Source organism: Moschus berezovskii, chromosome 1 (genome assembly GCF_049115385.1).
Source record: "Moschus berezovskii isolate FMDL1 chromosome 1, NW_MosBer_1.0, whole genome shotgun sequence".
Lineage (NCBI taxonomy): Eukaryota > Metazoa > Chordata > Mammalia > Artiodactyla > Moschidae > Moschus > Moschus berezovskii.
Genome location: NC_142460.1, coordinates 79809376 through 79824697, shown reverse-complemented (window position 1 = coordinate 79824697; position 15322 = coordinate 79809376). Strand labels below are relative to the sequence as shown.

General features: G+C 46.8%; 1 protein-coding gene across 6 annotated transcripts in view; it reads right to left on the bottom strand.

The window, feature by feature from the left end:
* ZDHHC23 (zDHHC palmitoyltransferase 23) overlaps window positions 1-14608 on the bottom strand; it is a 33103-nt gene extending 18495 nt beyond the window's left edge. Inside the window, exons 1-5 of one of the 6 annotated variants that reach the window (XM_088837115.1) lie at window positions 14476-14608; window positions 13709-13902; window positions 8706-9416; window positions 6962-7120; window positions 43-5196 (exon numbers count right to left, since the gene is read on the bottom strand). In XM_088837115.1, coding sequence (XP_088693241.1) covers window positions 4929-5196; window positions 6962-7120; window positions 8706-9416; window positions 13709-13851 — 1281 coding nt within the window. In that variant the 5' untranslated portion in view covers window positions 13852-13902; window positions 14476-14608 and the 3' untranslated portion in view covers window positions 43-4928. Of the gene's footprint in view, window positions 1-41; window positions 5197-6961; window positions 7130-8705; window positions 9417-13708; window positions 13903-14205; window positions 14432-14475 lie in introns of those variants that run through there. The other 5 variants (XM_055428320.2, XM_055428386.2, XM_055428242.2 and 2 more) reach the window with 5 other exon arrangements.
* Between the last annotated feature and the right edge of the window lie 714 nt (window positions 14609-15322).

Below are 15322 nucleotides of genomic sequence, written 5' to 3'. Positions count from 1 at the left end.
CCCAGCCAAAAACAAATGAAACATTGTTGCTAGTAAAATGCCCAAGTAAGCAGCATCCCCAGCCTGCTGCTGCTGCTGCTGCTGCTAAGTCGCTTCAGTCGTGTCCGACTCTTTGCAACCCCACAGACGGCAGCCCACCAGGCTCCCCCGTCCCTGGGATTCTCCAGGCAAGAACACTGGAGTGGGCTGCCATTTCCTTCTCCAATCCCCAGCCTACACAACTGTAAAAGTAACCACAAGGAAAAGAACAGTTGAGGGCTGGGGGCAGTTTCTGTCCACAGCATGGGGAGGGCCAGGTAGCCAGAGAGGCAGCCCAGCTCTTATGCAGGTTTTTCTTAAAGCTCAAGCGTTCAGGAGACAAACCAAGAAGCATCAACTCTTTTCCTTAAAGAAAGCACTTTATTTTCCATTTAAACAACTTTGTCATAGTACATTATTTTACATGAATGGCAGTCATTTTTTTAAATCTCCATTTAAAAGGCCTTGTGTCTGAGGTGATAAGAGGATATGAACACAAGTATAAAAACAGTGCAAAACGTTTAGCCCACAGCCTCCAGAGTTGGCTTCAGAAATCCCCTCTAATGTTGCTGAGTTAGTTACATTAAATATGAAATATAATATTAAATAAATTTTCCTGGGCTTCCTCTAGTCTAACATCAGACCCAGAAATGTAATCAAATGAAAAAGCTCAGAAGCCCTAACAACTCAAACTGTCAAAATCACGCAGACTATAGGATCACAACAGGGTGAGTTTGTGAGTTCTGTAACACAGCATCTTGTTAGTGGCACCGTCTGAAGAAACAGCAGATTTTAGTTGCATCCATAACTAGAATAGACTAGCTGTGGTTTTAAAGCTTTGCTCTTAAAAGTATGATTTTTCTAGAAGTAAAAGATGCCATCGGGAAGGTTAGAGTAGTGACAAGTCACAGGCCCGACGGAAATAGTCACAACCCCTAAAGAAGGTCTCTGTTCAACCATTTTTTGACCTGCTGCTGATGGCACAAAAGCTAACTGAAGTGGGAATAATTCTCCATTAGAAACAGGATTAAATATAGCTGATTTTGCAAAAAGTCTGTATTAGTCACAACAAACATCCACAAGAACATACTGAATTTTCTTCAGCATTAAGTGAAGCTTAATTCTCATTCACCACCTGCATCACCTTTGTAATGTTTAATACAAAATGGCACACTTGTCAAGCTGCTGATGAGAAAACCATTTTCCAAACAGGTGCCTCAAGCAAAAGTCTCCATTATCCATTTCTTATTTGAGGAAATGCTTTTTAAAATACAGGATACCAAAATACGGCTAAAATGAAGTTGTCATGTAAACTTACTTACCTAGTTTAAACAGATCTTAAACCTCACAAAACCACAAAACATTAATTTTTAAACATCCTGATTAAAACTGTGCTTCAAGATGTCATATTTTTGCTTATATAAGTTGAGTTTTATAATAAAAAAGCTAACATCCTACCCAAAGGAAATAGCCTATTAAGCAGATGGTCACTCTTACAGAGAACCTTACCAGCATTGTGTCTTCTGGCAGTGGAAGATTCTAGTATAGAAAATTTTTTCTTGCTAAAAATTTTACAAGTACCAAGGACTATTGCATAAGAGAAAGTCTGTAGCAGGCTTTCTGCTAGGCAGATGGTACAGTGGAAGACAAGTACTTCATTCACCAAAGGAAACCATCACTACATGGAAAGTTAAAGATTTATGGGATCCTAAACACACACACACGGGTGGCTGACATGAGAAGAGCAGCCCAGCATCCCCAAAACACACTTAAGGCTTGACTTCAGCAGCATCAGAGAAACCTACCAAAAAGGCATTGTCAACAGATGGTCAGCTCGCTTCAGGTGTGACCAGCAATAACCACAAAGTACTCTTTGGGTAGCACAGGAAACGTTTTTAAGTACTGAAGGATCTTCTCCCTTTATGCAGTCCCGATCCTTAATGGTTTCTCCCTCTGATCTTCCAAGTGGACCCCTTTCTCTTCCCCAGGAAGAGGACACAGTGGCATGACCATAATGTAAGTGGTCGGATCACAGTAGATCATTTAGTAAGCTCCACGTCCAGTATGTGTAACAGAGGCTGAGGACGGGGGGTGGAGGGGGAGACTCACTTGTCTGCACTCTATTGGGGCGAGCCTGCTCCTACAACCAAGAAACTGTGGGCTTCAGGTTTGCTGGGCAGTTCCCCACGGTTACCACCACCTTTCTCTAGGGCTCATTCATTCACAGAGGCCTTGTCCTTTAAAAGAACAAAGTCCCTCATATGGTTCCAGATGGTAAAAAGGCTTGAAAGTCCAGGAGTACAGCTAAGGACGTCCCAGAGTCTATAGAAACTGCTCACAGATAGTCCCTTGGCTGCTGCTCCTTTTGGCGCAAATACTTCAATAGGCTATTACCTCCACAAAACCACTGAGCTTTGCAAAGGTTTGTGCTTTCTTCTGTAAACTGCCAATCATGAAGTTCTCAAAGAACTTCAAACAAGCACCTTAATTCCAATCAGCCAGGGTAACATGCAAAGAAAGTCCTTATCTGAGTGAGGGGAAACAGTGAATTGCCCACCCAGGTAACCCTATGGGGGGGGGGGTGTTGTTATAAAGACGGTGATCATTCCTCATTCTCCCAAATGAGCTTGGTCTTTCGAGTACTCCTCATCTTCAGCCGGGGGCTTCCCAGGTGGCGCCAGTGGTAAAGAATCTGCTTGCCAATGCAGGAGATGTAAGAGATGCAGGTGTGATCCCTGGGTCGGGAAGATCCCCTGGGGGAGGAAATGGCATCCCACTCCAGTATTCTTGCCAGGAGAATCCCATGGACAGAGGAGCCTGGGGGGCTACAGTCATGGGGTCACAAAAGGGACACAACAAGCGTCTGAGCACACACACATCTTCAGCACATTGTATTTTCATTGCTGCTAAAGATTTGGCCAGAGGCCAAGATTATGGACTATCCTAACATTTCTGTGAATTTTATTATTATCAATTGCTAACCAATCTGAGTTGGCTATGAATCTGGGATTCGAGAGACTACAATCAGAGATTTCTGGCCACATGTGCTGTCCTTGACATTATTACCCTCTCTTACCTCCAACCCATACACAAAGGAATTAGTTATATCAGCTGCAATGAATTCCAAATGAATGCCTGATTCTGGGCCAGAGACGGGGCATTACTGCACAAACCACAGACTGCTAACATCCCCAGACTTGCTCTTTGGCTCATCATCAATGTAATATGGAGTCTTACCATTCATTAAACAGTCCATCTCTGGGGAAAGCAATGACAAGCTTGTATAAAAATGTGGTGTGTGTCTTGAGGAGAGCCTTGATTAATGGCAGGACTAGGGGTGGTGCCAGCTGCAGAAGGCAGAGTTGCAGAAGTAGCAGTATTTCCTCTCGACCTTTATAAACCTCTTGCCACAGCAGCTCACACAGAAGGACTGAAAGGGCTGGCAGTATTTTTCCTATGTTAAGCTATAAGCCAAGGCGAATCTGAGGACTCATGAGTTCTTCGGGGTTCTACAAAGAAGTACAGGTACAAAACCAAGTATTTCAAGAGGGTATTTTCCCCATGTGATATCAATTGCCTCATCTTAATTCTATGGCAGAATGGGCCCATGCCAAATAGTTAATCCTTTATACATTTTCCATTTTGAGATATGATTAAAGAAACAAACTAGGGAAGAACAGTAATCTATTAATTAGTGGAAACCACATATACCGTTTCTTCTCTCCCAGTGAGACACTTTTATCCTGGGAAAGGTGAATGAGAAGAAGGTCCAAGTTAAGTAGGAAGACATCAATCAGCCGCTCAGAGAGCTCAGGCCAGAACAATGGGAATGCCAAAAGACTGGGTTTTGTAGCTTAGTGCTGGTACTGGCAGTATCCTTATTACGTGAACAAAAACGTCAAGCCCTTGGTATAGCCAGCCACCCTGCCCAGAAAGAGAGCGAACCGTTTCCCATAGGAGTGTCTGTTCTTGTGCAGTCACTGCCACAAGTGTGCAAGCCCCGGACCGGGCGAAACCTGGGAAGGAAAGAGCACTGACGCCTACTGGAGTTACCTGGAGTAAATCCAGACAGAATAAATACATAGGAAGTAAGGTAAATATAAGAACTCATCACCTAAACTCATGACCACTGTACGTTACACTAGTAATAATTATGCTTAAAATCATCAACTGTCCTTTCAATAGCAGATGATAGCATAAATCCATCTGGTCATCTGTTTGAGCCGTTCACATCTAATACTTCAGAAAAAGAAATTCCCCTAACTGTACAACATGGTATTTGAGGATCTGTTTTTCACTCTGAAATGCTGAAAACGGATTACTCTAATAATATTAGCTTCGATATTCCGACCTACAAATATCTTTTCCAGTCTTAGGATTCTCCTAATAGTACTTCATGACTCTCTGGTGGTTTTTCCATGTTTTCTACATACCTCACCCCTCATGGGACCCCCGCCCCCCAACAACCGCTCTGTGAGGTAGCCAGGGCAGCCATCAGTACCCACTTGGCAGGTGAGCCTGAGACTCGGCGCAGGGACTTGACTGAGGGTCGCATGGCTATTCAGAATTGAAAGAGGGACTAGAAACTCTCCTAATCCAAGGCTCTTTGGGTGGGAACTGCTTCTATCCATCTGTGCATTAGCAATCCGTAACTTATGGTGACTTAGTTAGTAAGGTGACTGAAAAGGAATGGCTCTACTTTTACCTCTCTGATACAAAAATCTCTTTTAAGTTATGAAGTCAGAAAAATTCATTTCTTCCCAGTCCAGCGCCTAAACCTGAGCATGGCCCCGTAATGCCTTTAGGAAACAAGGGATAAACATGAGCATCCTGTGTGTACCGAAGTGTCCGACGCAAAGGAGCAGAGGGAGGAGCCACCCCGCCAGCCCTGGAGCCGTACGGAAGGCACTTCAGACAATGTCCTCGGCAGGGTGGTGGAAGGGGTGCGCGCCCAGGGTGGAGAACTGGTGCCAGTTCCGCAGGAAGCCGCGATTGTACTGGCCTGTGTCCACAATGAGCCCGCAGAGCAGCCGGCGCCCGGTCTTCTGTCGCAGGGCCTGCTGCACCTCCCTCTCGGTCACGTTGTAGCTGATGTTTATCAGCTGGATCAGGAAGATGTAGGCCATGCTCCCCGTGATGATCACAGAGTACCACACACAGGTGAAGCACAGGGCCGAGCTGGGAGCGGGAGAAGGCGGGTCAGGACAGCCGACGCTTCACGGTGAGGAAGCCGTCCCCACGGTGACATTTTACACACACAGCACTTACTCCCAAGGACTCTGGCACCGTCCCTGATTACCCCATCTTTCCCATCCTCGGAATGCCAATAACCTGCTTCATTTGTGACTATTAAGATGTCCTATTTTATCATTACTGGTGCCCCCTTTTCTAGGGTGTGAAACGGGAACAGCAAAGACTGTTTTGTGTGTTTTGCAGCTCCCATACAACCAACACAATACCTGACACACCACCATTCAAAATCTGTTTGCTGAATGAATAATTCCTAAATTGTTCTTAATAGAAGAAAATAAAGGCGCCATGAGATTGCCGAAAATGTCCCTCAACGAACCGTGGGAGGGAACCCAGGAGCAATGCAAAGGTTACCCACCTCCGTCCTCTTAGGTCGCTGAGCGCAAGTCAGAGGACAGCTCCCCGCACAGGCAGCCCTTTCCTTGTCGGCTCTGCAGGAGCATCAGGAGCACGACCACACTGCAAACCCCACTGCCTCAAACCAAACAAGACCCCATGCGGCAAGAAAGCCACTTCCAGCTCATCTGATGTCTGCCAACCGGTTATTTTCGGTCAACATTTGCAAATGAGTTAGCTGGAAACTGGTTCAGAATCTTCACTGTTAAGCTGAAAGGGACCTCAGGGATGATTAAAGCACTACAGAGATGAGGAAAAATAAGACCCGGGGAGGAGACACGAACCGTTGGTCCACAGCACTGAGAACAGAGTAGCTGGACTATGTTCCTCATTTCCTTTATGAGGCCCACAGATGGCCTAGAAAACTCATGGTGACTAACATACAAGGACCCTGAAGGTCCTTTGCTTTCTTCTCACTCTTTGTTTTCAAGACACTCTCTGCTTTGTCCGCTCAGGCGCTTGTCTGTACTCGTCCATGGACAGCTCTGCTCCTTGCTTTTACAGACCTAGACACTCATGGGCTTTAGAATAGATGGGCCCTCCTTGGGTTAAGAGTGTCCTTTCTTCTTTATGTTGAGAGTCTTCATAGGTTGTTAAATTCTTTACTAACTACTATTCTTAGTGGCTTCTGATAAATGTCCTAAAGCAGAGTTTTGTGTGAGGCGGGTGGGGGGGCTAGGCCAAAGTTAAAAAAATTCCAGCTTCTGTTAAAACATGGCAATCCTCACACTATATAAATGGGCCCCAACCTAAAAACGCTGAAGAAAATTTTGACCTAGATACTACAGTGATCATGAGTGGTGATTTAAAAAAAAAAAAAAGTAGAGCAGAAAAAAAAAAATCAATGGAGGTTAAATAGAAAAGAAAGGTTACACAGATTGCAAGCATTTCAGAAAAGGGTCAGAAGCAATAAATTAAGACTGGGCTACAGAGCACCAGAAAGCAGCAATGAAGTGAAACGTCCCGTGATACTCATCCCCAGAGACTGAGAGTTATTTCCGTTTCATTGTCGCTACCTTTGGCATGCCAGTGGTCACCTGAAGTCCCTGAGTAAGCCTGGTCTTACCTGGAGAGCACTAGTTTCTCACTTTTAAGGTCAGCGCTCCTTCTGACATCACCCAAGAAAAATGCACATATCCACTGCACAGCTGTGTACTAGCAATTCTGGGGCTACCCAGCATCCCTAGAACCTGCCCCGTGTTTTGTGTGAGAACTCCTCACCCAGCCGCAGATCACAGCCCCTTATGCTGACTGTAAATCCACTCCCTCTTCCGGGGCCCCCTTATGGGGATCTCACCTGTAATTTGCATAAACTCCAGGGCAATAGAAGAGAGCTGTGAAGACACTTCTGTCTGTACAGATGGTGTCCAAGGTCAGCGTTATCCCGTACACCGAGGTGAGCAGGAAGACCAAAAGGGCAAGTATAAATGCTTGATGGTTTGATTCTCCGACACAGCTATTTATCCTCAAAACAGCACAAGGGGGAAGAAAGCAAACATGTCTTTAAAAGTTCTCTATGTAACTCAATAAACAAGAAAGCATTTAATACAGGGATAGTATGCATTTCAGTTATTTTTTAAAAAAATGTTCTCTTGCTTTTCACTTTTATTAAAATATTGTCTGCTGAGAGATGTACTCTTACATTCTCTAATCTTTGCAAAGTGAAATCATCTCATTAGTTTAAGGACAAGAGTATGTGAAAAGTAAAACATAGCTAACAAATTTTTCTAGATATTAGTAAGTGAGGTCTGTTACCCAGTGTTAAGGGTCATCACTGTCATCACTGCCATAAGGATAAGATGGTATCAGAGTTATACAAACTTAAAAATGCTAAATCAGAAGTATTACACAGTGAGGGGAAAAAAATCCCTATTAAATACATATATTAATAAAAGATCCCAGGAGGTTAGAAACGCAGTGTGGGGTTGGAGAACAGCTCAACAGTATGCAGACTACTTGTCACGTACAGAGTTCCATGTCATGGCCGTTTGCAGGACATGTTGACGGGGACATCAGGATAATCCAGTGGGCAGAGATTTCAGAAGCGAGGCTGTCAGGCCCTCTGCAAACCAGCGCTTGCAAATGGACCACCACCACCCTGCACGCACATACGCAGGCATGCATGAGAATAAATGATGAAGACAGAGAAGAGGAAAACCTAAAAATGAAAATACCTGTTTACTCCTAAAGCCCAAAGCCCCAGAAAAACAGCTGTCCCTGTTCACAAGCCTTGAACTCAAGGTCTGCTTCTGTGCCGTCCGGGCGGTCAGCACCCTCACCCTTTTCCACATCCCCTTCTAAGTGGGACAGTGGAACATGATCAGAATCCTAGGCGTAAAAAGAGTGATTCACTGACTGTGACTGCCTCAGGAGCGAGAAAGTTGCGAACAAGTTACTTAGAACATTCCTATCTGAATGAATCACACCCCTTTTACGCCTTAGTCAGTGAAGCCGCAACATTTTCTTAAAAGTCACACTTCACATCTTATGGGCCTCAGGTGTCCTCATTTGTCACTGGGCAGCAGAGAAGTGCCCCCAAAAAAGCCCACTTCTGCACAAGTGTCCAAATAGGGAATTATCTGGCAAGGCCTTAAGTCAAGAATGCAGACTAGAAATCACCGGTGCATCTAAATGATGGAAGAATTCACGGTCAGAGGATAGGAGTCGCCTAGAGGCACAGGAACATGTTCCTAAGCTCTGTGAGGGAGACGCACCTATACTACTTCTAATACATTCTTTTTTTAAAATGTCACTCAACCTAGATACCTCTCTCTTAGAAAGGAGAAAATGAGGGGCAGCTAAGAAGAGAAAGCCCAAAAAAAAAAAAAAAAAACCTTCAGGAAATGACTGAAAAGAACTAAATTTGTGAAGCTCGAAAAACTGATGACTAAGTGGCAACATCATATAGAGCCCACAAATATCCACAAGGTGTAAAGCTGGGAAGGAGAGAAATGAGGATGGCGCAAAGGAAAAGCACACCCGGCGAGAGTCTCACGTGAACTTAGGCAGACTCCGCACGCCCCCAGGTCTTTCCAACATACCAGACACAGTGATGATCCATCCTCCTCACACAGATGCCGCAGATCCGGCAGTGCCACGCCCGGGCTGGCCGCACCAGCTGGCACGTGGCGCACCAGTCCTCCTTCCCTTTGGCCGGGCTTCCGGCCGCCGTCCTCGGGGAGTCCTTGGTCTCATCCTTGGGTGCGCGGTTGTTGAGACCGCCCGACAGATCTGCGCTGGGGAACGCCTTGGTCTTCTCGGGCCCCTTTCTGTTCAGGCACTCGACCTGGCTGCCACCGAGAGCCCCGTCATTGTGCGCTGGGTTTCTGAGGTAGCCTGGATTCTTCTTGGCTCTGTACAAGGCGAAGAGGATGAGCAACAACCCGCAGGTAAGAAGAGCCAGCCGAGCGGGCCCCACACGCCCCTTGGGGACCACTTCCTGCAGGAACACGTAGTACATGTAGCCCAGAGAGAACAGTCCGAGGCTCAGGAAAAACAGAGTCTGTTCTTTCCTTCTGTGAGTGAGGTAGTAGTACCACAGGGCCAGCACGGGGAGGGAGGTCAAAACCACCGCCCCCAGGAGGAAATGCCAGGAGGCCACGCGGAGGAAGACAGGCAGCAGGAACAGTGGGGGAAGGATGCTAATGTTAACTTTCTTGGCTCCCCTAAGCCAAGGAATCCGGAGGCGGTCTGAGATCGTGTCCATGATCTTTTCACAGGTCTCAGGCTGCACGGACTTACACGTGATCCATCTATTCAGAAAGAGCACAGAGAAGGCACATGGTACGTGTTTGTTGAATTAAAAACCACCCCACACTGCAGGCCAAACAGCAAGGTAAATGATAAAAGATGCCAAAGGCCAAGGATTTAACTTCCTTACTATTAAACAAGAGGTTTACAGATTCATGTATAATTTTTAAATTCAAATGAGAAAATGTTTAACAGAACTATTTCTACTTGGAACAAATACACGGGAATGCACACATATCCCACCGAAGTACTGTTCAGACTTGGGTAGGTGTCAAGACATAAAAATCTCAAAAAAATCATTCACAATCTAGTTGTAAAGACAACATAGGAATTCAAGAAATATTATTAGGTAAGTGACAAAAAATAAAATCGCCCAATGAACTATACAGGCCAAACACTGTAAGGTACGCTCAGAAGAGAAGACACATTTCTGGGTGGTCATCACAGGGGTCTTTGTGGGAACAGGGAATCTGTGCTGGAATTTGATGCTAGCTAGTATTCATCTGGCAGGGGGAGGAAGGCAAGGAGGCGTTCCGTGGCGTTTTTTCCCAGCACAAAACCCATCCTGGGCCTGGAGAGTAAACCAGTTCGGGAGGGCAGGGGGTGGCATCAGGAAGAGTAGAGATCACACGCAGTTCAGTTCAGTCCCTCAGTCGTGTCTGACTCTTGGCGACCCCATGGACTGCAGTATGCCAGGCTTCCCTGTCCATCACCAATTCCTAGAGCTTGCTCAAACTCATGTCCATCAAGCCGGTGATGCCATCCATCCATCTCATCCTCCGTCATCCCCTTCTCCTCCTGCCTTCAATCTTTCCCAGCATCAGGGTCTCTTCCAGTTCTTCGCATCAGGTGGCCAAAGTATTGAAGTTTCAGCTTCAGCATCAGTCCTTCCAATGAATATTCAGGACTCATTTCCTTTAGGATAGACTGGTTTGATGTCCTTGTAGTCCAAGGAACTCTCAAGAGTCTTCTCCACCACAGTTCAAAAGCAACAATTGTTTGGCATTCATCTTTCTTTATAGTCCACCTCTCACATCCATACATGACTACTGGAGAAAAAAAGCTTTGACTAGACAGACCTTTGTCGGCAAAATAATGTCTCTGCTTTTTAATATGCTGTCTAGGTTGGTCATAGGTTTTCTTCCTAGGAGCAAGTGTCTTTTAATCTCACGGCTGCAGTCACCATCTGCAGTGATTTTGAAGCCCCCAAAAATAAAGTCTCTCTGCTTCCATTGTTTTCCCATCTATCTGCCATGAAGTGATCATGACCGGATGTCATGATCTTAGTTTTCTGAATGTTGAGTTTTAAGCCAACTTTTTCCCTCTCTTCTTTCACTTTCATCAAGAGGCTCTTTAGTTCTTCTTCACTTTCTGCCATAAGGGTGGTGTCATCTGCATATCTCAGGTTATTAGTATTTCTCCCAGCAATCCTGATTCCAGCTTGTGCTTCATCCAGCCCAGCATTTCACATGATGTACTCTGCATATAAATTAAATAAACACGGTGACAATATACAGGCTTGATGTACGTACTCCTTGCCCAATTTGGAACCAGTCTGTTGTTCCATGTCCAGTTCTAACTGTTGCTTCTTGACCTGCATATAGATTTCTCAGGAGGCAGGTCAGGTGGTCTGATATTCCCATCTCTTTAAGAATTTTCCACAGTCTGTAATGATCCACACAGTCAAAGGTGTAGTCAATACAGCAGAAGTAGATGTTTTTATGGAACTTTCTTGCTTTTCCTATGATCCAATGGATGTTGGCAATTTAATCTCTGGTTCCTCTGCCTTTTCTAAATCTAGCTTGAACATCTGGAAGTTTACGGTTCATGTACTGTTGAAACGTGGCTTGAAGAATTTTGAGCATTACTTTGCTAGAGTGTGAAATGAGTGCAATTGTGAGGTAGTTTGAGCATCCTTTGGCATTGCCTTTCTTTGAGATTGGAATGAAAACTGACCTTTTCCAGTCCTGTGGCCACTGCTAAGTTTTCCAAATTTGCTGGCATATTGAGTGCAGCACTTTCACAGCATCATCTTTTAGGATTTGAAATAGTTCAACTGGAATTCCATCACCTCCACTAGCTTTGTTCCCAGTGATGCTTCGTAAGGCCCACTTGGGTTCACATTCCAGGATGTCTGGCTCTAGGTGAGTGATTATACCATCGTGATTATCTGGGTCATGAAGACCTTTTTATATAGTTATTCCGCGAATTATTGCCACCTCTTAATATCTTCTGCTTCTGTCAGGTCCATACCATTTCTGTCCTTTATTGTGCCCAACTTTGCATAAATGTTCCCTTGATATCTCTAACTTTCTTGAAGAGATCTCCTTATACAAAATTCAGACTTAAACCGAAGAAAGTAGGGAAAACCACTAGACCATCCAGGTATGACCTAAATAAAATCCCTTACAATTATACAGTGGAAGTGACAAACAGATTCAAGGGATTAGATCTGATAGACAAGAGTACCTGAAGAACTATGGATGGAGGTTCATGTACAGGAGGCGGTGATCAAGAAAAAGAAATGCAAAAAGGCAAAATGGTTGTCTTACAAATAGCTGAGAAAAGAGATCACACTAGTATGACTCAAATGATGGAGCCTGGTGGACAGGTGGTATTGTTGACTTTTTTGCATACTTAGGCTATTATGGAAAGGAACAGTTGAAGGAAGGATAACATCAATTTTAGAAATTTAGAATTTTAAAGAATAGGGCTAGACCTGGAAATGAAAGGGAACTAATTATACGGGAGGCATACAGAGCAGCAGGTTTATGGAAATGCTGGGAGCTCATCTCCAGAGAAGGGTATGGAGAGAAGAGAACTCAGGGGCAGCTCAGGTCTCAAGGGTTGGGAGGGAGTAAGAGTTAGAAGGCTAATGGAAAAGCAGTGGTTTTGAGTGATGCAGATTATGGAAAAGACATCATTTCCCCATTCATTAGTCCAAAGTGCTCCATTTTCTCAGGATGGATTTTACCTAGGTCTAAAGGAAGATCCCCTGGAGCAGGAAATGGCAACCCACTCCAGTATCTGTGCCTGGAAAATCTCATGGACCCAGGAGCCTGGTAGGCTGCAGTCCATCGGGTCGCAAAGAGTCAGGCACGACTGAGTGACTGACACTAAAGAACCTATACTTAAAGGCACCTGTAAGAGATTATGTAGGGCCTTTCAGGTGGCTCAGTGGTAAAGAATCCACCTGCAATGCACGAGACGTGGGTTTGACCCCTAGATCAGAAAGATCCCCTGGAAAAGGAAATGATAACCTACTCCAGTATTCTTGCCTGGGAAATCCCATAGACAGAGGAGCCTGGCAGACTACAGTCCATGGGATTGCAAAAGAGCTGGACACAACTTAGCACTAAACAGCAGCAATAAGACATTATACACACTGTCAGGGAAGAATTATAAAGGGGCTATGGAATACTAGACTACAGTAGTCCCCAGGAATGCTTCTCATGGGAAGATTAACGCACCAAGATGTAAGTCAGCAATTTACCATTTCAATGACCTTTTTTTTTAACCAGAAGTAACTACCAATGGGAAAAGCAAGTCTCCACCATCCTTATCCTCCCCACACTTTGCTTTCCATGTGATAACAGTTTTTAAATATATAATTACTTAGAAAATGGATAAAGACCAGTTATTACTATTTGGTACAAAATTTTTTCAGTGATGTTAGAAATTGGCTCTTTGGATAGCTAATTTTCATCACTTGGGTTAATGGTGAAAATAAAAGCCAAATGTAACAGCATCAATCAGGACAGTGCTGCTGCTGAAAACAACCTATCCAGGGTAGGATCATGCCTCTGGCTCGCTGGCCTCCCCAGAAAGAAAGGTGAGACCGATTTTTCAACCCTCAAGGCCCTTTGTGGCCAAGAAAAAGCCAGTCCCAAGGTGTCAGTCTCTGAATGCTGAGACCATGGAGAATGTAGGAACTTCCTGGTACTAACGTGTTCATTTTAAACTTACAGATAGTACTGGCCTGAATTTTATTTTTTTATACAGTTTAACTTGTCTACTATTTCATTATCTGCCTGTTCTCTCCATCATCTTCTCCCTTTAAATGAGAAATAATAATTCCTAATAAACTGGGCTGAACAGACAGTTGTGCACTACTGAGTAATAATTCATCTTTATCAAGCCCTCACACTTGACACAGAAGACAACTTTCAATTGGAGATAAGTAGAAACAGAATGAAGAGCAAATTCTAGTGTTCTGGACGGCTAAGCTCCAAGTATACATGGCAGTTCTCAAAAGGGCCGCTGGGGTCAGTATCAAGAAACACACAGTGCTTACCTATCACACCCTTCGTCCAGATCTTGGCAATCACACAAACAAGCAGCCACGTGGTTCTTTTCCCCATTTCGATCTATGTACTCGCAGCAGCACAGGGGCTCCAATTCAGGTTCTTCCGCTTTGGTTTTCTTCACTGGCTTCATAGTGCCCTTCTGGGTCGTGATTTCCACCTGTCACTACGAGTCACAGGAAGCCTTCAGAAAGAAAAGTGGAACGAATACAACTCACATCTCGTAAACACATCCACGTCTATCTCTGATTAACCACCAACGCCTGAGAATTACAAAATGAGAAAGAGGGGGAGGTGGTCCCCTTTTCATCAGGATTTTCTGGCTGTCCTTGGCCAGACGCAGAGCTCCAGGGCTCTAGCCGCTTCCGAGCTGCCTTCAATGCCACGTACCCCATCCAGGACCGGCGCCGTCCGGGCACCAGCGGTTCCCATGACGACAGCCGACTACGCGGCCCGGGACAGCCGGGGCGCGGGTGGCTGCGCTCACCTGCGGGTGCGGACTTGGGAGAACCGAGCTGTCCCCGCCCGAAGCCTGGGTGCGGATGGAAACACCCTCGGGGCTGCGGACGGAAACAAAGCGTCTACGCGCTGGGGCCGACGACCCGGGAGCTCGGGCATCGCTCGGGGTCGCCGTCCAGTCCCGCTTCTCCTCTGCAAGCTGGGCGCGCCTCTGCCGCCCCCGTCAATCGCAAGAAGGTGGGCGGACCGAGAACGCCGCGCCGCCCAGCCCGAAGAATGACCTTGGGAGGGAAGTTACCTGCGCTCTGGAGCCGAGGTGCGGCTGCAGCCAAAGAGGCCGAGGCGGAGCGGAGCAGGGTCGGCTTCTCCCGGGGCGCGGGCGCGGCTCCGGGATCTCTGCTCCGCGGGGCTCCGGGCGCGATGACTGGCGTCTCGGGGACCCCGGCTCCGCTCTCCGCTGCCGCCCACCTGTGACCACAGCCGGCCGCCGCCCGGGCGGTGCTCCCGCCTCCCCGCGGCGTCCCCGCCGCCCCCGGGCCGGCGGGCTTCAGCGCCGCAGGTCCGCGAGCTTCCGGGTGCCCCGCCCCCGCGCCGGGGATCCCCGCCCGCCCGCACGTGCGGAGGCGCCCCCGCCCCAGCGCGGCCCCTCCCCGGCCCGCGGGGGAGCCGAGGAGCCCCGCTCGGGCGCCCGGAGCCGGTCCCGGCGCTCGGACCCCGGGCTGGCGCCGCCCCGCCGCCCCGCCGCCGAGGCGGCCGCTCCGACCCCGCCCGGCCCCGCGGGCGCCTGCGGGCGGGGCAGCCGCGGGAGTCTCCGGTCGGGGAAGGCGCGGAGGCGGAAATACGGGAAAGCCCGGGGCCCGGAGGGTTTCCGAAGTACAGGAGAGCCGTGGCTCGGCCAGTCTCACTGAGACTACAGCAACAGGCGTTGGTGGAGCTCTCCACCGCGAATTGTTACCGACGTACCGCCCCCAAATTCGCTAACCTTCTCTTAAAGGCCCATCCCTGTCCTTGATCTGTTAATTATCCAACTTGTTCATTTTCATGATTTCCGGCAAGCAGTCTGCATTAGACCAGCAGGCTGCATATTAGAAATAAAAACTGCCCTAGGATGAGAGTGCTCTTTGGGTTTTAATTTTGCACAAATT